The sequence below is a fragment of the Eimeria necatrix genome, genomic scaffold (assembly GCF_000499385.1).
Source record: "Eimeria necatrix Houghton genomic scaffold, Enh_scaff139, whole genome shotgun sequence".
NCBI classification, from domain to species: domain Eukaryota; phylum Apicomplexa; class Conoidasida; order Eucoccidiorida; family Eimeriidae; genus Eimeria; species Eimeria necatrix.
In genome coordinates this window covers 9083-28898 of record NW_013654934.1, presented here as the reverse complement: position 1 = coordinate 28898, position 19816 = coordinate 9083, and the positions used below count along the sequence as shown (strand labels likewise).

Here is a 19816-nt window from a genome sequence, read left to right as displayed (position 1 = left end):
TACTTCAGTTCAATATCTCAGCTGGCATGTGCTCCAACAGACAGCAAAAATCGGGCGTACCGACGACACCTCAGCGCGAGGAGACGGCTCTGCTCTGCTATGCCGAATAAATGCAATACCTGTCGTATTTGTTGCTGAGAGTAGCACAGACGTGATTGGGTAACGTCAGTATGCATTGTTTATTAGGCTGGTGCCAGTGGATCTTGGGAAGTGGCACTCAGTGGCACGGAGCGATAGTTAATAGTTACTGCTTACCAGTGGTATGCGAAGCGGGGTACCAGTGGCGGAAACGTGGACGCATAATTAGCGAGATGTCACTCACACAGCTTTGGGCGTATACACAGGTTTTTATGACTGTACAAAGGAATATGAGCCTTAATCTGTATAACAGAGTTTCTCTGTGGGCTGTGGTTACCTGTTGCGAAAATATTACCGAATCCATCCATTTTTTAAGCTTTAACATTGTCGGTCTCTCCTATCATACTTTGTGAGTTTGTCACCAGTGGGTATTCGGTGCGAGAGAAAATTGCTGCGTAGATCTGGATCCTAATCGCCTCTTTGATAATTCGTTCATCGTCAGACGGAGACGCAACCTACTCTCTATTCTAACTACTGAATCTGGCAGTCATCTGATCTTCTGTTTGCGTTAAGAAGAATAAGCTTTATGTTGCTCCGTGTTCGTTAAATGTCACTTCCTCCCCTCCCTGTGCTGGCTAGCTCAGTGTGGCCATAGCTCTTAGCCAATAACGGCAGTCACCAATGGTCTTCAGTAAAGCTACTGTGATACAGTCTTAGTCTATCTCGTGGATGTATCTCGTTTTTCTACCACAACTAGGTCCCTTTCACGCGTTTATCACTTCCGTTTAGTACGTCAAACCACATGTTCTGAACTATATAACCTTGAAATCCATTTCTGGGCTACACTGTATTGCTGCGCACTGAACTCCTACCCACGGCGTCTCCTTAGTTCAAGCACCCTGCACCCGGGAGACGTCGCGCGTAAGCACTGCGAAGGTGCAACTATCGCTCTTGCCGTGTGTATAAACCTCCAAAAATGCTGCTGAATACCCCGAGCAGCTCGAAGTTCACGGAATTGCCACCGTCAGTCACTTCAATGTTTCCTACTTTGGTTAGGCCTCAGACTACTATTTGCTCAGCATCGGAGCGTTTTCATTGATTTGCAAGGATTTCCACTTTCTTTTAGCCTGGAGAAGTGCCTTTCTAAACGCTTTTCCGTTATCGCGCTCACAGACACTGCTGGAGCTGCCGGGTCTCATCCCGCCGAGCTCACGTGTAGCCGATGAAGGTGTAGTTATAAGCGGCTCTTAGTAAGTCGGGCTATCCGTAGACGGGATCTAGAGGAATTGTGTTTTGCCTGAGTCATCCCGGTCATGGTGGGGCGCCCTGCCTTGGAATGCATGCGAGACGCCGCACCGGCCGGGGCCAAATGCTCTTCACTGGGCCTCAATGGGTTAAGCTATGATCCGCCAATAAGGCCTAGCTGGGACGTTTAACGTACATGTATGTGCAGTCTCAAACGGGTAGCATTTTGGGTGTGGGATGCCTAATGTTGGAGCGTGCTGATTCGGACTTTTGCATTTGCACCGCTTGCGGGCGGCACCTGCCGCCCGCTGTCTTCCATACCCCCGAGACTTCCAGCCAACGGGGATTTTCATGACAAAAGTTGCGTTTCCTCCCTCACAGATGGTCCACGCAAATAAAGGCTTGGAGCAGAAGCTCTTTCGAGCTTTTGCATCCCATTTCGTCCTAGGTAGTCAAGGCGGGGTCACTGAGGAAAGCAGTTGTGGAGCTTCGGCCAATACCATCATCAGCGGGCACAAAGGCAAGCCATTTTTAGAAGGCTTTCTCCAAATTTCCTTTTGCAGCTCTTTCCATCACGCAAGCTGTACTGTTGAGTATCTGGGTGGGATAGCTGATTCTCATCGCTGATAGGACCATATGTAGAGATATACACTCCAGTGGCCCACTAACGGATGGTTAGAGGATTCTTCAGCAACGCATTTCGAAAGCATAAAGGCAGTTTTGAGAAAGGCAGGGACATGACAAGCCAACGCAGTCGTGCGTGTCCATGCAACGTTAACAGTGCCTGCGATGAAGTAATTTCGCTTTTCGAGTCGGTAACAATGCGTATAATTCAGTTCTTGTGCGTTGAGGTCTCCAATATACCTTAGATCTCAAAATATATTTGTAGGCCTCTTCGAATTAGGCCTCTTCGAGCTTCACAAAATGCAAGACTTCGTCGTGAAGCTAGAGCTTTACTAGCGGTTTGTGTTTCCCCTTGATTTTCTCTTACGCCCACAGTAGCACTGCGTATTTGCCCAGTCCACTGAACAAAGCTTCCTACCTCTGATAAGTTTCTCTCGCGTTTGTACGGTTGATTGCAGCGCACTTCATAACCTGGAACGCTGCAAGTGTCCGCAAGAGCGGCTCAATGGCTAAGTTAAAAGGGCTTGAGTTGATCGAGCAGCCTTTCTTGGCTCCTCTTCTACTATGAAGACTGCTGGTAGGCTGTCTCTTTGCAAGGATGAAGGGTATCTGTTCCGCGCAAAATCGGTAATGTCCTCACAAGCACACTTCCTAGCCGTTTAGCCTTCAAAAGAACAAGTTTCTGCGCATGAACAATAGTGGCGACTGCGTCCTTCAGGTCAAAATATATCTCAAACATGATACATATGGAGGACCCAACTTCAACGAGGCGAAGGTAGCAAGGCACGACATCCAACGGCCAGAAACATATATTGCATGATGCGTCTAAAATGCAAAAGTATTGCCCACTTGGCCGAACGCTGGCTTTCAAGAGAAATAAAGGCTAGCATGTTGGACGAAGTCTGCAAGCAAACGGCCGTTCCGCCCATGTTTGCACTGACTACACAAACCCCGGGCTTCCTCTCTCCGCAAGTTTATGCCTCAGTTCATGAAAGGTGCCCCATCTTCCGCGAGCGTTAGGCTGCTACAGCTTTGCAAGATGGTGAAGCCACCAGGGTTGACTTCCGCAACTACTCAGCTTTTTGGTTTCGAATCGCTTTGCGTTGCGGGTCTGTATTTAAGGTATACGGTGAGTCTGTGTTCCGCAGTTTATCCAATTCCTTGTTTAGGTGCCGTACAATCACCACGATCACGTGAACTGAGCATAGTGGCCAGAAAAATACCTCTGTACTGCACAACACCTACTGCTGCGACTACGCTGCTACTTGCCCCCTCGAGTAGGGGCCTACGATAACCCTCTACCTTCGGCGCATTTCCTTGAAATAGTACTCCAACAGTACTGAAACAGTATTCCACATATCACGAAATACAGTTATTTATAGTTTTTTCAAAATCTGTTCTCTTGAAAATCCTCCCCACTCGGAGTTCTCGCCTCCTAGTCCCTGTGAGGAGGAGGCCTGCATCGGTGCCGGCGCTATCTGCAGCCCCAATATCCAGGTATTTACAGGCATGTCTAGTGTATACATGCTAATTCGCGGACAATTTGCCTTACTTCGATCCTAGTAAGACGGTCCTGTCTTTGTTCAGTGTTATGACCTCTTGTAGGTCACCAGCTAGCTATCTTCTATAGGCCACCAGCAAGCCCTATTGTAGTGCCGGTGTACTACAACCTCCTTCGCCCTGAGACAACAATACTACTGGCTAGCAATGTATCCGTACAGTCAACGTGGAGTAGTGCGTTCATTGTTTTGCCTCTAAATCAGTCAGTCAGAAGCTTGCAGGACCCTACAGCAGCCATGTCCCATCACCAGACTCTGGTCAGCATTTTCAGGAAGAAGACGCCAGCAGATGCTGATACTGTTGGTATTCTTGCTGATTGGCTCATTCGAAAGTGTGGGGTTCTGAAGTGCTGATCCTTGCTAAAGACCCTCTTTATTGTGCCCGATTTGTGCCAGCGGATCTGCATCAGGCTTGAATTCAAACACACAAATTCCTGAGCTTATCACCACCAAAGCAGTGGATCAAGCGAGCACACGAACCATATCCTAAAGCAGATGCGTCACGTTTAAATCCAGTCTAACAACAAAACGTGGGAATGTTCGTTACCCGGTGTCGGATCCGCAAACATACGATCAGCCACTCTCCGTCCGAACTCTTTCTCTTTCAAGCCGTGCTACTTGTGGCATTGCCCGCTCGCGTTCCACACATGGTCGCGAATGAAACAGCCCTTTTTTGAGGTCCAGCACCGAATGTAGTTGGAAACCCAACTGATTATCGCGCACGGATGACTATATCAAGTAATGCTGCAGGGCTTCCCGGAGGAACACGCTATGTCCGATCTTGCTCAGCATCTCACTGACTGCCATGTTCTACTACGAGCATGCTAGCGTCGCATGCGTTGACTCCAAAAGTCGACTGCCACTGCCTTACGCGACGTCTCTTACACTCTGCATAGCGCTGTCCTTCTATCGCTAGTTGCATAGCCTCCGTTGCGTACCCCTTTTCCGTCTGCCTGTGCGGTGCCTTCCTTCCACTCTTTTAACGGCTTTAATACTGAATCGGTGTCTTTGATTAGTAGAAATAGGCATGAGCTATGTAGTCCGAATAAGATAACGCACATAGGACCAAGCTGGGCCTAATGATACGACGGCAGAACGGAAGTTTCTAAACCTCTGCCGCAGCTGTTATGGATTGGATTTGGATTGTACATAAGAAAGCGTCTTTCGTCAGTCACGAGTCATTGGTACAGCGACGGTGCGCGTTGAGACGCCATAATTTTCAGGAGATTCACCTCTGGGCCAGTGGATGGAATGACTGACGCACCAAACAAATCAAGAAGGCAAGGAATTTACTGCATCAGGAGTAAGCAAGCCTAAATTGGAATAAAGCCCAGCCTGCTAGGTCTACACCGCGGCTCTGCAAGGTGATGATGGCTGTTGCGGCAGAGGAACTGCTTGAATGAAAGTGCAGCAACCCAATGGCACTAAACGTCAGACGGGTGCGAAATGCGTCATACATTTCACCAAACTCGCCAAGCTTTGTTGGCGGTGGAAAAGAGACAAGCGAGCCCGCTGCAAATTCTTAGAGGCCTGAACCTGACGAGTAGCTGGAAGCCGAACTGATACACGCACCAGCCTAGCCATTACTGTCTAATTCCGGTGTATGTGGGCCCTCAGGTGAGTTCAGACGAGAGGCTAAGTCTCCAGGTCAGTGCATCTCTGCTAGCAGAGATGAGGTAGAGTAAAGCAGACACCTATTGGGAAAAGTAAGGGCAAAGCAGGCACAGTAGTAATTTCTTCACTAAAATTCGCATGCCTTCGCAAGTTTGTACATGTAAAATCTTTAATCGTGGAGCTGGCAGCACAACACGCACACTTTTCTTGGAGCCCTGATCAATCGCCTTTGCCTTGTTGGCAGCGGACGCAAGGAGGTCTAGAATCCCTCTGAAAAACTATGAAGGGCTTCAATTCGTCGTTCTAAGTGCTGGCATGTAAAGTGTTCCTCCAGCTCAGTTAGCCGAGCCGGATGCTCCGTTGATTTCCCTTCTTCAGCGGGCAGTTGCTCCGTACGCTTCTCCCTTTCTTTCGGATAAAGCGCTTGAAGCTTTCGTGCGGACTCCTTGAGGACACCGATGAGGTGATACTTGCAGCGCTCTTCAGTGGGGCTGCGGGCTGTGCTGTGGACCCTCTGCGGCCTCCCTTCCACAATATTCCCGCCAAATCACCTAAGTACTTTACTTCTAACTAGCGCACAAAAGCACCTGTGGAACAGCTGGTTCTGCAGCCGCCCAGGTTTATTATTTGCTTGCGACACTTCCAATTGAGTAAATCAGGGCCCGCAAAGTACTCACGCTTCCATCAATTCTTATGTCTGCAAAAGCGTTTATCTTGCGCTTTTCAGGAGGACTGCGGGCTGTGCTGTGGACCCTTTGCGGTTTCCCTTCCACTAGACTCTCGCCAAATCACCGAAGTACCTTACTCCTGACTAGCGTACAAAAGCACCTGTGGAACAGCTGGTTCAGCAGCCTGCAGCCGACCAGGTTTATTATCTGCTTGAGATACTTCCAACTCACTAAGTCACGACCCGCAAAGTGCTCACGCTTTCATCAATTCTTATGTCGGTAAAATGTTTACCTTGAAGGCTTACGTAACTTTCTCATGCTTCAGGGGTTATTGGTGTTGCAAATCGTCATCCTCCAAAATCGCGTACTCAAATGTCCGCGGTAGGGGCCCTCGTCGGCAGTCAACTGGAGAATAATCTGCCGTGGTTTAGCACCTGACCGTGGGAGACTAGAGGTGCTGCATTGTCGTCCCGTTCGCTACGCCATTTCTGCCACTCCAATCTCAGCCATACATTATTTAAATTGCCTGCGGGATTTTACTGAATACTTGTTTTATGCGTGGATTTTACTGAATACTTGTTTTGTGCGTGTCTGCGGTGAAGCCTCCCCCGTGTGCGTTTATCACCTGACAGCTGCGACGGTGCGCATCCTACAGCAGTGGAAGACACATGCTTACCGAGTTCTAATACTGAATTTAAAGCTCATAAGTATGGAAACGAAACACATCATAATCTAGAACTTTCTGAACGCCTTCACGCGACTGCTCGCAAGTGCACGGCAACTTCAAATCCATTGCCCGCGAAAGGGGGAGTACCCCACGCTGTGAAAAAGGGCGTATCCCAGACCAATGCCAGCACAACTAGAAACGAGAGTGCTGCTTAAACTCACAATCCACGTATTGAGTGACTTGTGCTGTCTTAACTTGCAGCCACATCGGCACGCCCCTGTGACAAAAGATGTGTGCTGCTCAAATCAGTTGCTCGACCTTCATTAACAATATTGAGCTGCAGATACTGCAACAACGAACAACCGTTAACCCAAAATAAGTCAGGGTCCGCACAGAAACTGAGCACTGCATGCTTTGTCCTTAGATCTTTCCCACGGACTCGAAGATTTTGTACTGCAACTCAGATGACTCTAGAAAGTCTCTTCACTCCATTAAAGCGACTCCCTCATGGGCCTACAGAATTTGTTGTTCCACATGTATATCACTTGGTCTGCCTAAGAATCGCTAAATGCAAGAACGCCTAGTCGAGTGTGCTCAGTGACCCGAGCCGCTCCGCCTGTACTTTCGAACCTCGGCACGGTAAAGAGGCATATGCTCTATTTCAGCCGAAGAGCATACTCGTGCAAATGCGACTAGACGGCCATGCGAAACGCTAAGTGTGGAACGTATGAAAGAAAAAATCACAGTCCAATGCATTCAGGCAGCTACGGCTTTTAACGTGGCAGCCCGCGCGGTTTAGAGCAAGATTGCGGTGCTGATGTATCCTGTACGTTTTCAAGCCCTTGGTCACAATTGCACGCTGGCTTGAGGCCCCACTGCCCGTCAGAGAACCCAAGTCCGTGGCCAATGACGGCAAAACTAAAAACAAAATTATGTTTACAATTCAAGCCCAACCACTGCAGGGCAAATGTGCACGTCCCACATCCGTGAAAATACATTCCAGCAAAGCTAATCAAGTTAGAAAAATCAATGTGGCGCCTGAATAGTTGAGGCCTGACACAGCCTTCCCTGGCACCTGCTGCTGCCGCTGTTGCGGGTGCCGCTGCTACTGCTGCGGTCCCACAGTCAAGACGCGAGCTGCAGCCTGCCGTTCGCTGCAGGCCAGGCACAGACGTAAAAAACCATCCAAGACAACAGACAAAAGAAATGCATGACGGGCCCAAATGAAGGCAAGAGGGACTTAAAAAAGACAGAGAGGAGGGCGATTGGCCCCGCCTCAAGTGCCCCTCGCTGTCGCCTCTCGGCAACAAACAACCAAATACAAGGCATTGCTAACCCAGTCACTTTTACTCCGCCTCCGCTGCCACGTTAAACAATTGGGGACCAGAAAAAAGAATTGAACAAGGGCTTTCCTCGCTCGCCTGAAATATACGACTGCAGTCAGGGGCTTTCAAAGGCACGGGGCGGCCACCACCCCCCATGCCAACAGATACTACAGATGTTAGCTGCACTCCATCCTCTTGAGCTGCTCCCGCACAAACGATGTCTAATGTATTCTCATGCTGATGCTGCTGTTCCTGCTGCTGCAATGCCTCAGCGGAACCCTGAAGTCCCTGCTGCGGAAGCAGCAGCAAACTGTCCGATATGGGAGTGTCCACAAAAGTCGCATCAGTCGTGAGCGTTGCAGATGTCCCTTCTTGCTGCTGCTGCAGCTGCTGCTGCATTTCACTGCTGCTGCTCCAGCACGTATCTGCTTGATCCCAAAGGGACAAAATTCTCTCCGGTTCCCACGCAGGATACTGCTGTTGCTGTGGTTGATGCGGGTGCTGTGCGCCGTAGGATGCATCCTTGGACGCCCTCTGCTGCTGCTGCTGCAGTGGCTGGAGCAAAGGGTTCGCAGAATCTAGGCCGAGCGCTCTGTCAAATGCCGTCGAAGGGTCCTGGGTCAGCGGATGCAGGTGCTGCTGCTCCTGCTGATGCCAACCAGCCTCCTGTAGCGTCGAAGGAGCCGTCTGTTGCTGCTGCTGCAAGAGCAGCATTGTGTCCTCGGCAATGCTCGCCTGCTGTGGAAGGAGATGTTGAAGGTTTCCACTCAGCGGCTGGTGTGGTAGCTGCTGTTGCTGCTGCTGCTGCCGCTGCTGCTGTTGTAAACCATCCCATGCCATCCGCTGCGGGCGTGGCATCCACGAGTATATCTGATGAGCCGTCTGCACCTGCTGCTGCTGTAGCGTTTTGCGCCTGTGCGCCCCTTGTGTTGTTGTCTGCTGTTGCTGCGACTGTAGGTCCTTCTGGTTGAACCGTCCCTGCCGCTGTGAATGGATCAGCAGCAATTGCTGTTGCTGTTGCTGTTGCTGTTGCTGTTGCTGCTGCTGCCTCAGCTGTCGCTGCACAGCCTTTGGCAGCTTCCGGTTCAGGGGAACGAGGGGAGCAGTTTTCTGTCCCGACAAATGGCGCTGCTGCGCCACAACTTTGCCATGCTGCCCCAAAAGTCGTCCTTGTTGCTGTTGCTGCTCCCGCCCAGCGATACCCGGTGACTGCGCCGGATAATCTGGACAAAGAGCCCCCCTATCAAAAGCCCATGAGGCGCCCACTGCCGCCTGGGTTGTTGCATGCCCTGCGAGGTAATTGGAAAGGGTCTTCTGTTGCTGCTGCCCATGATTAACCTGTGGATCATCATCATCGACACTTCGGCGACTTCGGTGGACCTCAGAGGGATCGCTGTTTAGCTGTCTCGTATCCTTTGCTATACCGTCAGCTGCCGGTACCGCCGCTGGGGCTCCAGCTGTTCCTGGAATTGAGAAGGGAGAGTGGCACGGGGCTGGCGAAGAGGTGCAAGTGCTGTTGCCGCTACTGTTGCTGTTTCCGGAGGAACTGCCCAAGCTGCTTCTGCTGCTCACTTCGCCTTCCGCGAGCTCGGCAAGTCGACCCAGTCCGCACGAAGCAGAAGCAGAAGAACTAGCAGCAGTAGCTGGACTTGTAAGCTCCTTCTTATGGGCGCTCACTTGGGTCACTGCAACTCCTCGCATTTCCTCAGGACCATGCTGCAGCAAAACATGACATAATTCGATAGCCACTTGCCCATAACTCCCCGCAGCGAGGTACGGTGGTGATCTTACTGCTACAGTTCCTTAAAATGAGTCTGCTGCTGCCGCTGCAAGCTACAAGCGACTCACTGCATGCCGACACAAGTTGCCGACAGCACAGCGGCCCAACTGCCACTTGACGCAAAGCGCCGTCTTGTACACCTCACTGCAAGCAGATAACAAAATACGGAAATGCAAAGAAGCTGCGAATACTGAGCAACATAAGTTCACTCTGCGTGCAGCTGAAGCACAAGCATATTACAGTAACAACTTTCGCACCCGCACCTAGATACATCCAAAGCATTAATAAGGCAGGAGCAACGATATGAAAAGCCACAGTCACGCACCCAGTGGCCCTCAGTTCTTGAGGCTGGTGAGCGTAGGAACAGTCTCGGTTTATGCAACGGCCTAGCTGCTTCAGCCTGGGGCAGAGGGAAGTCCTGCGGAGGTCCGGAGTTGCCCGGAGTTCCATAGTGTTGTGCGCGAATTGGCAGCTAGGGCCTCTGTCACAGCGACCTCGAGAGAACCATGGGCACATTTTTGTCTGCAAAATCCACAAAAGTAGCAACGAAAACGAATGCGGCCCGGGCTTGAGCTCCAGAAATTCAAGACACCAGTAAGAGTACGCTATGGAGGCCAGTGGCCGATGGCGCAAATTAGCGCAGCTGCACCTCGACAAGCCTCAATACACCCGAGAGTGACTGCAAATCGAACTGCCAACAGTTATTTCTGCCACTTCAAATGCACAGAACGCTGCCGTCATGTCTGGGGAAGGCTCTTAAGCTCATCTTAGGCCAAACTCAAGGTAGACAAGGCAAACCCCCTTCCGCAGCCCTCATCAAAAACTACACATGATTAGGCCGCCACAGTAAACCACAGAGCGCGATGCTGAGCTCACCTTATAAAACTGTTGCTTCCGCTGCAGCAAAGATGAGGTCTTCGCAGCCAGAGAAGAGCGCCCGGAAAGGTTAGAAGCTCCCTGAGACCCTTGGCTCCGCTGAAGAAGGTCAAGGGGCTGCTGCGTACCTTGCCGGGAAGGCAGCGGACGCAGAGAAGCAACAGATGTTGCTCCTCCCGAGTCCTCCATTTCCAAGGGGTGCCGCTGGTGCGGCGCCCTGTTCGCCTCGCCGGCAGCAGGTAACCTCTCCTGCCAATGCTGTTGCTGCTCTTCTTTGTGCTGATGCTGCTCCTGGCCACCATCTTGCGTGGGAGGACTCTCCGCACGCTGTGGTGAGTGGGCGCCCCTCGGAGAACGGCAAGATGTCATTGTTGGGACGCTGTTGCCACTACCGCTGAAACAGTTGCCATTATTTGGTGCTACGGCTGCCATTGGAAAAAGTGCTGCAGCCGCCATGATTGCGCACTGCGGTAAACACCTTACGTCCTGCTCTTGCGGTCTGTCCACTGTAGAAATCGCCTAGGGAGATTCAAATTGAAACGTGCCACCCACAACGCCCCTCTGCTGTTCCGGAGAACTCGCCCGAGATCACCGACCACTTCAGGAAAGACTAAGCCTTCGAAAAGCTATCAGTACGTGGTCGTGCTAATTTCGGCCTCAGCGTTAACGACGGACGCTAAGAGGCAGTCTTCAGAAGAGGGACGACTGGACTGAAGGCTCCCAGACTCCCCGTGGCCACTGGCAACGATGCCTCCACACGGTTTGAGGCTCTGATGAACACAGATCGTGTAAAAATGCCAATCAGAGCACACGCGAAGTATAAATGGCCAACCGTAGCTGTACGGGAGTGGTAAAGGCCGCAGGTAGAGCGCCGCCGTCCCTGAGGTGGGAGCAGTGGCGTCCAGCGCCCGTCCAAAGTGGCACGAAATAGAAAACAAGAGATGCAAAACGAAAGTGCACGCGATAACAATTAAAAAAACCCGCTATCGGCCAACTAGTAGAAGACGCCGCTGTGGGGCTGTTGAACGCAGAATGGCTGCTAGCGGCGGCCCCTGTGCTTTCTCTTCAGCAAAAAATAAGGCGGAAATTATGAAGGGCAAACATCTCAAGCCCACGAAAAATCGAATGGCACGAAAAAATGAACAGGATTGAGCGTCGCGAGACCCAAACAGCCTTGCGCCTCTCTGAGCCCCGCAAGAGCGGCGGGGGGCCCCATATTCGACACACCAGGCACAAACCGAGTAGAATGCCTCTCGCTTTTCATCTAGATTTCTACTTAGACGTAATTTTGCGATAAAAAGGGCCAAAAATATCAGAAATACCGCGTATACTCAGAAAAGAGTAATGCAGCCCAGTCAGCGTCTGCTCTGCAGCTCGCGTTGAAGCATCTAGGTGAATATGAGCTCTGAGTGCGAGCCCGCTTTCTTTGGGCAAGAAGACTATAATTGCAACATATATGTAATGCTACCAAAGCAACAAACATTAAGGACACAAGGGAGGCTCACAAGGCAATTTTAGGGTGATCCACTGGCGGAAAGCTGGTTACTGGTGTTCTTCTGACCTAGTAAAGCCACTACTGTGCAGTGTCCAGTTAGAATGTCTAGTTCCCGTTGAAGTGGTATTTCAGCAGAAACGAAGAACTCTCATCGCGGTTTCTTGTTGTAGACTACAGAAGTGATCAGGCGTAGGCAAATGCTTTTCTGCCACGTCGCTGCCGTGTGACATGGTTGCGCACTGTTGTGGCTCCGTGCCATCTGTAATGAATGCCGGCCCCTCAGATGTCCGCCTCAATGCATTTAAGCTGATGTTGGTATTCTTGCCCTTGCGGCTATCCACGCAAGCTCGCCCTATGATACATGAAACGTTGAACGGTGGGATTGGCAGCGCAGTTCAGCGACACGGGACACGCAGACAACGCTGTGCGCTCGTACTGGACTCATCTAATATCAACGACACACTAGTTCATGTGCGGCATAGTCTTGGCAGGCGATACAGTAATAAAGGCAGCTCGGCCAAATGAACACAAGCACATGGCAAAACGTGCAGGAGCAGAGGTTTCGTGTCCACACTACCAGTCTGGTAAAGATTGAACCAGCATTCATGTCACAACGGGCTATGACTCTGAGAACTGTATGGTGCGGAGTCAAAGGCTATATGCCCGAGGATACTACGAGGATCATTTGGAAGTTAGCACGGCTAGAACTGGTGAGCAGAGGTAACAAGAGTTAAAAGGCAGTTTCGGCGAGGGTACCTTGCAAGCTGGTGTCTAGTTTCAATATTTAAAGATCGGCAATGAGAGCACAACGATCCGTGCAGCACCGTTCAGGACGTTGACTGCTGAGGCTAGTCTTGGTGCCGTTTTACGACTAAGGAGATCAAAATGACGACGCCAAGGTCCATTGTGTCGTTAACAGGCACTGCAGTAGGGCTTGCTGGTGATCGTAGGAAGACAGTTAGATGGAGACCTACGAGAGGTTAACACGCTGAATGAGGACAGGACCTTCTTACTAGTATCGAAGTGAGGCATTTTATAAGCAAATTAGCATGTATACACTAGACGCGTCTGTGAATACCTGGAGATTGGGGCTGCCGATGGCGCGGGCACCGATGCAACCCTTCTCCCCACAGGGCCAAGGAGACCAGAACCCCAAGTCGGGGACTTTTAAGGAAAATGGATTTGAAAACTGGAGTACGATATTTGGGCAGTTATTTCAAAGAGATGCGCCGAAGTTAGGTTATCATAGGCCCCTACTCGTGGGCCAGGTAACAGCGTAGTTGTAGTGCACAGCGCCTACTGCTGCGACTATGCTGCTACCTGCCCCTCGAGCAGGGCCTATGATCGGCACCTAACGTTGGCCCATTTCCTTGAAACAGTAGCTTATATATATCGAAATACAGTTATTCTTTAGTTTCCAAAATCTGTTGTCGTTCGATTTGCCCCACTTGGGGTGCGCGCCTCCTAGGCCCTGTGGGGAGGAGGCCTGCATTTGTAGTGCACAGCGCCTACTGCTGCGACTACGCTGCTACCTGCCCCTCGAGAAGGCCTACAAACTACACCTAGCGTAGGCCCATTTCCTGGAAACTGTAGCTTAATTTCATCGAGAAATAATGATTCTTAAGTGTTTCAAAATCTGTCTGTTCGATTCGCCCCACTTGGGGAGCTCGCCTCCTAGGCCCTATGGGGAGGAGGCCTGCACTGGTGCCGGCGCTATCGCCAGCCCCAGCCTCCACACAATTTCCACACATTTCACGTATTCATTAGAACTAATAGACAGCTTTTCTTACTGTCATCCTATTAGGAGGGTCCTCTCCTCCTCCAGTGTTGCGACCCCTTGTAGGTCGCTAGCTAGCTATCGTCTCTAGGACACTAGCCAGCCCCATTGTAGTGCCTGTGCACTACAAGTTCTCCCCTTGCTGGACTGAAGAGACCTACCCCAAAACACATTATTTTTGCCTTTTCAATCTCTGTGCTCTTCTAAAGCTGACGTCGTGAGCGCGACCGGTGCGCAGCGCTCCCTCCCCCCTCCTCATTGAAGGGTGCCCTTGCTGTAGGCGGTGGAATGTGACGGATCCATACGTCTACGCCTCGGAAGGACCAATGTTGTTTCGAGCCTGAAGATGTCTTCGTCGGCGGTGGCGCCAAGCGCGAAGCAAAGCCGGGCAGCCTGTAAGGTGGTGAGCTGGCTCGCGTGTGGCTTGATCTTCAGGGGTCCCGCCCCACTTCACGGGGTACTGGGCTGCATCTCCCGAGCCGCGTTGGTCCAGAATATAGTCGACTTCGTATTCCTCTGTGGGATTGCCTGCTGCATCGTGGATAGGAGGCCAGGCGGCGTCGGCTGCCGAGGGAACCAAAGCGGGAGGGCGGGGGCGATGGGGAACTAGCTGCGAGACGTGGAAAACGTTAAGGCATTCATAAGTGGGAGGCAGAGCGAGACGGTAAGCGACAGTTCCTATGCGTTCGATGACTTCGAAGGGTCCGCGGTAACGGGGCTCTAACTTAGGGCAGCTGTTGAAAGGCGGTAGGTGCTTGCTGCTGAGCCAGACCTTGTCTCCCACCGCATGCTCCACTGCTCGGCGCTTTGTGTCTGCGTAGTACTTCTGCTGCCATTTTGCCTTCAGGATGTGACTCTATGCTCTGTCGCAGAGCTGTCGGAAAAGCTTAATCATCGGAGGACTGAGCGTAGGAGCTAACGCGCCTACGATATCAAGGTCCGCAGCAGTCAACGGGTTCTCTCCAATCATGACCTCGAAAGGAGAGAGCTCAGTGGATGAATGACTTGTTGTGTTGTAGGCAAGTTCCAAGGCCGGAAGCAAACGCTCCCACTCGCGTTCGTCAGATTTGATATAGGCACGAAGCATCTGCTCCAGTGTGCGGATAACCCGTTCAGTTTGGCCGTCGCTTTGGGGATGGTAGGGCGAGGACATGCACCGTTTGATGTTAAAGTGGCGACAGAGCTGGTTCCAAAGACCCGACTGGAAACGGGGGTCGCGATCCGATATGAGCACCTCTGGAAAACCGTGATAGCGGATAAGGCGGTCTGCGAGAAGCTCCACGGTGTCTGCTGCTGTGAATGACTTCTTTGCAGGAACGAAATGAGCCATCTTGCTGAGGGAGTCTACCATGACAAGGATCGAGTCGTGCCCTGTCGTTGTAAGGGGAAGATCTGTGATAAAGCCGAGACTCACGTGCGCCCATCGACGAGAAGGGATGAGCAACTGTTGAAGAAGGCCTGCAGGCTTCTGGGTAATAGACTTTTACGCTCGACAGTGGGTACATGACTCAACATAAGCAGTAGTGTAGGCGCGCATTCCTGGCGAGTAGTAGTGCTTGCTGAGAGCCGCAAAGCTCTTCTTCTGGCCTCGATGGCCGTGTGACATGGTCGTGATGCGAATGCAGAACGTGAGTAAGGAACTCAGGGAATTGTGGAAAGCAAATGCGCCACAGTCCATGAACGCGGATGTGCAGGTAAGGCTCTAGCAATCGAAAGGTAAATTGGCGATTACAAAACTCGATTTATAGAGCTTTTCCTGGTTGGTTTGCTGCGGCTTTGTAGGGAACGCGAAAAACAGGACACTTCGAGTAAGCTTGTGGCCAATGGCGCACATCAGGAGGGTCAGCTGGTAACTTCGTTGTGAGTGTAGGAGGTTCCGCCTCTGGGTTGGGTTCCGGCGACGCAGATGGAGGCGCAGACGGCATGCTGCGTCGTCTATGTCGTCGCGAACGAATTCCGGCGAGCTCCCTGTAGTTGGGAGGCCGACCACGAGAGCGGGGAGCCGCGCTCGCTTGTCCTATTGCGAGCATCAGTGGTACCGATGGTGTGTCGTGCAAGCAGGTGTTCGGAAGGCCGGGACGGCGAGACAAGGCGTCGGCAACTTGATTGGGCGCGCCTTGAACAAACGTGATGTGCAAGTCCGGGAACTCCGCAAGAAAGTCTAGCCACCGGGCGGTGCGTCCGCGCAGAGGCTTCGATGCTTGGAGTCGTTGGAGATGGGTTAGAGCTTGATGATCAGTGTAAGCCGTTGCCTTGGAGACACGGAGCAAGTGCGACCACTTGTCCAGTGCCATGACCAACGCCAAGAGTTCCTGATCGTAGATCGAGTATCTCTGTTGCGTGGGGTTCATGACTTAGCTCAGGAAGCCGATGGGTTTGCTGTCTTGCCCGAGAACTGCTCCGATCGCATGGCATAGCCAGAGGCATCTGTGTATAACTCGAAGGGTTTCGTCGTGTCAGGGACTTGTAGTGAAGTCGATTAAGCGCTGTTTGCGCTGCCGCACCGCTTGCGTGTGAAGCTCTGTCCATTCGAAACTGACGTCTTACGCGTAAGATCAACCAGCGGCCGGGCAACGTCTGCATAGTCCGGTCCCATGAACATGCGACAGTAATTTGTGGTACCGAGGAACTGGCGCACTTGCGTTTCGTTCTCCAGCACCTCTGGCCAATGCCAGATGGCTGCGATTTTATCTTCTGCGGGTGTGATCCCCGTAGCAGAAATGGTGTAACCCAAATATGTAATTGTTTGTCTTGCAAACTTGCATTTGCGGAATTTTGGGTAGAACTGGTGTCTAAGAAAAATGCTTAGGACTTGTCGCAGGAGAGAAACGTGCCCAGAGAGATCAGAACTATAGATAAGTACATCCTCTAGGTACCCAATAACGCCCTGTCCCAATAAAGGTTGTAGATAGGCATTAATATTGGCCTGGAACGTAACGGGAGCACCCTTAAGGCCGAAGGGCATCACGCGGCACTCGAATAGTCCGAGAACGGACCGGAAAACCGTCTTCCACCAGTCTTCCTTAGCCATACGTATTTGATGGAATCCTGCTTCAAGATCCAAGGTGGAAAAATACGTGGCGCCTCTCAGCATCTCCAGAATGGTTTGAATGGGAGGTAGTGGAAAATCAGCGCCTATTGTAAGGGCATTTAGAGCCTGGTAATTGACAACCATACGCATCTTCCGCTCCCCGGAGTCATCGTCACGTTTGTCCACCATGATCTTAGGAGAGCAAATAGGCGAATAGGTCGGTCCGATCCAACCACTGTCCGATAATTTAGCTATCTACTGTTTGTGGACTTTGAGCTGATCTGGGGTCATACGGTATATTGCAGATCTCGCTGGAAGTTTTCCAGGCACAAGGAGAATATGGTGATCATGAGGGCGCTTCAGCGGTAATCCTTTACGTAAGGTATCGGGAAAAACCGCTCAATACTCGTGCAACACCTGGGCAACCTCACATGGAATATCCTGCGCCTCTGGCGAAGTTATCCATTTGTCGAACAGAGTGTGCTCGAGTTTTGCCATAGGCCAGGGAGACTCCTAGTCACTCTCCGCTACCACCGAGGCGGTTGAGGCCAAAGGACTACGCCAGCCGGAAGACGTGGGTTGATTCCCAATTAACGCGCAACAAAGTGCGCCTTGCCATTCATCCGAGAGCCGTAGGGGCACTACCGAACCGGCTTTGGGCAAAGCCAGTATGAGATGCAAACCGTGCAATGGAGTCCGGAGATCATTTGTGTCAGCCGCCGGCTGATGAACGAGCGACGTTATCCGCGCCTTCGCCTTAGTCTTCGCGTGGGACTTATACCTCCTTGGAGGCGGGCGTAGGAATATAGCTGCCTCCTCGGCTGACATACCCGCCACTTTTTTGGCCAATATCTCATATGCTTGCTCTGCTGGGGTCCTCGGGTGGACTACGGTTGGACGATCACGTTGCAGCGTTGCTTCGCCAGTCCGAACGACCGGTAACTCGCACCACTGGCCATTCACATAGGTTCGGAGTTTGTCAGACTGAAAATACCAGGCCACCTTGTGTTCCGTCAGCCAATCCAAACCCAAAACTAAGTCGTAGGGAACAGGTCCTACTAAAAAGTCCCCGGAAAAACGAGTATGTCCGCACCACAGCGTCAATCCCGTCACTACTCGATCAATGCGTACTTGTGCACCTGTAGCTATGGTGAACCTATGTTCTTTTGGAAGTCTCCGCATTTGCAGCTGCAGTCGTTCGACTATTTTAGGACTAATGAAACTTCTCGAAGCCCCAGTGTCCAAGAGGGCCTTATAAGGACTCCCTGCGAGCTCAACGCGAAGTACCGCCGTCTCACCCGCACAACACAACGCTCCCCCTTGGTCGTAAGACTCTTTCGTGCAAGTCTCCCTCCACCAGTGTGGCACAATCTCTGTCGCGTCTGACCTATAGCCGTCTTCTGTTGCCTCTGCAGACTTCCTGCTGCTATCCGTCGTCGCGTCCGGAGTCTCTTCACTCAGGATCGACGGTGACCCAGACTCCTACCGCGTTTCCAAAAGCGGCTGAGTCCCTTCCGCGCGCCAATCGCTCGTATTTGCTCTTCCCGCAGTGCGGAGGAGTTGGTTTCCCCACTCGAGGGAGACTGGAATGGCATTAGGGCCTGTCGCTACCGCACACATCATCCCTTTGCCATGACTACGCGGCCTAGAACGCTCGTCTCCAACCACGCCTAGGCCCGCACGTTTAGTCGTTCCGTCTTCTCAGTGTTAGGATTGGTGGGCGCCCAACTGCTCTTGCCCACCGGCTCGGGCCGGCCTCGTTCATACGTAGGACAGTCCCGAGCATAGTGTCTCACACCGCCACACTTCTTGCATATTTCCCCCAGACGTCTGGTACGTTCCCCTTTGCTGGGGCAGACACATGTTCGCGACCCTGACACTCAAAGCAGTTTGCGTGGGTTCCCCCAGGGCGATTTTCAATTTCCTGGCGCCCACGAGGTCCATTAGCTTGGACGGCAGCCCTAATGGCTCGACTGGTCCTTTCTCGGAGTTCCAGCACACTCTGCTTGGGCTCGTAGAGTCGTGATGAGGCGGTCGCCGCTTGTTCCCACGACTGATATTTCACTTGTCCGTTATTGGTTATTAGAAGGTGGAGGTCTGTCGGTAGCCCGGTGGAGTAATAGTCCGCGAGTTCGTCGGGGGCAAGACCCAACCCACGCTCCGCTACAGCCTCAAACCGGTCCGTGTATTCCTTCGTGTTACCATTCCACCGTACTTTAGCCAACTCCGTTAACAATTGAATCTGCGACATTGTTTTGTCAAACCGCTTTAGAAGCCTGCGCTGTACTGTCGCCCAGTCGCTTAGGTCGATAGTTCTCCATAGATACATCCAATACGTTAGAGCCGGGCCCACAAGGTGGTCTATAAGTGCATTTCCCCACTCGCGCGGTTCCAATCCCATCTGGGTGTACCGGCGCTCGATGCGCAGCAGAAAGGCCTGCATTGTGCTGCCGTCTTCTGGTAGTATGGGAGTTGTTGCGCCGGATTCCACGGTCCCCTCTATAACAGTTCTTATCACACTCACTGCGGACTGGAATTGGTCCCACTTGACGCAGGGCCTGTCCCCTGGCATAACATTGGTCATAGGTATCACCTGTGGGGTCGCCTCCTTATGCCCATGCGGCCGCTCTGCCACAGTGGGCTTGGGAGTCGCGTGGCGATGATGGTCTGGTGTCCCGCTCGGCGTTTTGTTGACTGACATTGTAGAAGTCTCCTGCGGTGTGGGGCCGATAACACGTCCGTTGCGGAGATACATCCCTTACCGAGCGAAGATTTCTAGGCGCAAGTTATTAAAACATAGTATTTCTATTCCCAAGTCCGGAAAGAACAAAGATTTCATCCCAGAGCAGCCCCCAAATGTAGTGCACAGCGCCTACTGCTGCGACTACGCTGCTTCCTGCCCCTCGAGAAGGCCCTACCAACTAGGCCTAGCGTAGGCCCATTTCTCGGACACTGCAGCTCAATTTCATCGAGAAATAATAATTCTTAAGTGTTTCAAAATCTGTCTGTTCGATTCGCCCCACTCGGGGAGCTCGCCTCCTAGGCCCTATGGGGAGGAGGCCTGCACTGGTGCCGGG

General features: G+C 52.0%; 3 protein-coding genes across 3 annotated transcripts; all 3 read right to left on the bottom strand.

The window, feature by feature from the left end:
* Positions 1-7801: 7801 nt before the first annotated feature.
* On the bottom strand, positions 7802-10868 carry ENH_00012580 (hypothetical protein, conserved; the record flags this gene model as incomplete). The annotated part of the gene is made up of 4 exons (XM_013584216.1): positions 7802-9496; positions 9629-9704; positions 9886-10082; positions 10437-10868. 4 exons carry the CDS (start codon positions 10866-10868, stop codon positions 7802-7804), a joined length of 2400 nt encoding a protein of 799 aa, XP_013439670.1.
* Positions 10869-14015: 3147 nt separating this feature from the next.
* On the bottom strand, positions 14016-16928 carry ENH_00012570 (hypothetical protein; the record flags this gene model as incomplete). The annotated part of the gene is made up of 3 exons (XM_013584215.1): positions 14016-14549; positions 14637-15100; positions 16256-16928. The coding sequence occupies 3 exons, from the start codon at positions 16926-16928 to the stop codon at positions 14016-14018; spliced, it is 1671 nt and encodes a 556-aa protein (XP_013439669.1).
* A 324-nt stretch (positions 16929-17252) lies between these two features.
* On the bottom strand, positions 17253-19440 carry ENH_00012560 (hypothetical protein; the record flags this gene model as incomplete). The annotated part of the gene is made up of 2 exons (XM_013584214.1): positions 17253-18221; positions 18694-19440. 2 exons carry the CDS (start codon positions 19438-19440, stop codon positions 17253-17255), a joined length of 1716 nt encoding a protein of 571 aa, XP_013439668.1.
* Positions 19441-19816: the final 376 nt, after the last annotated feature.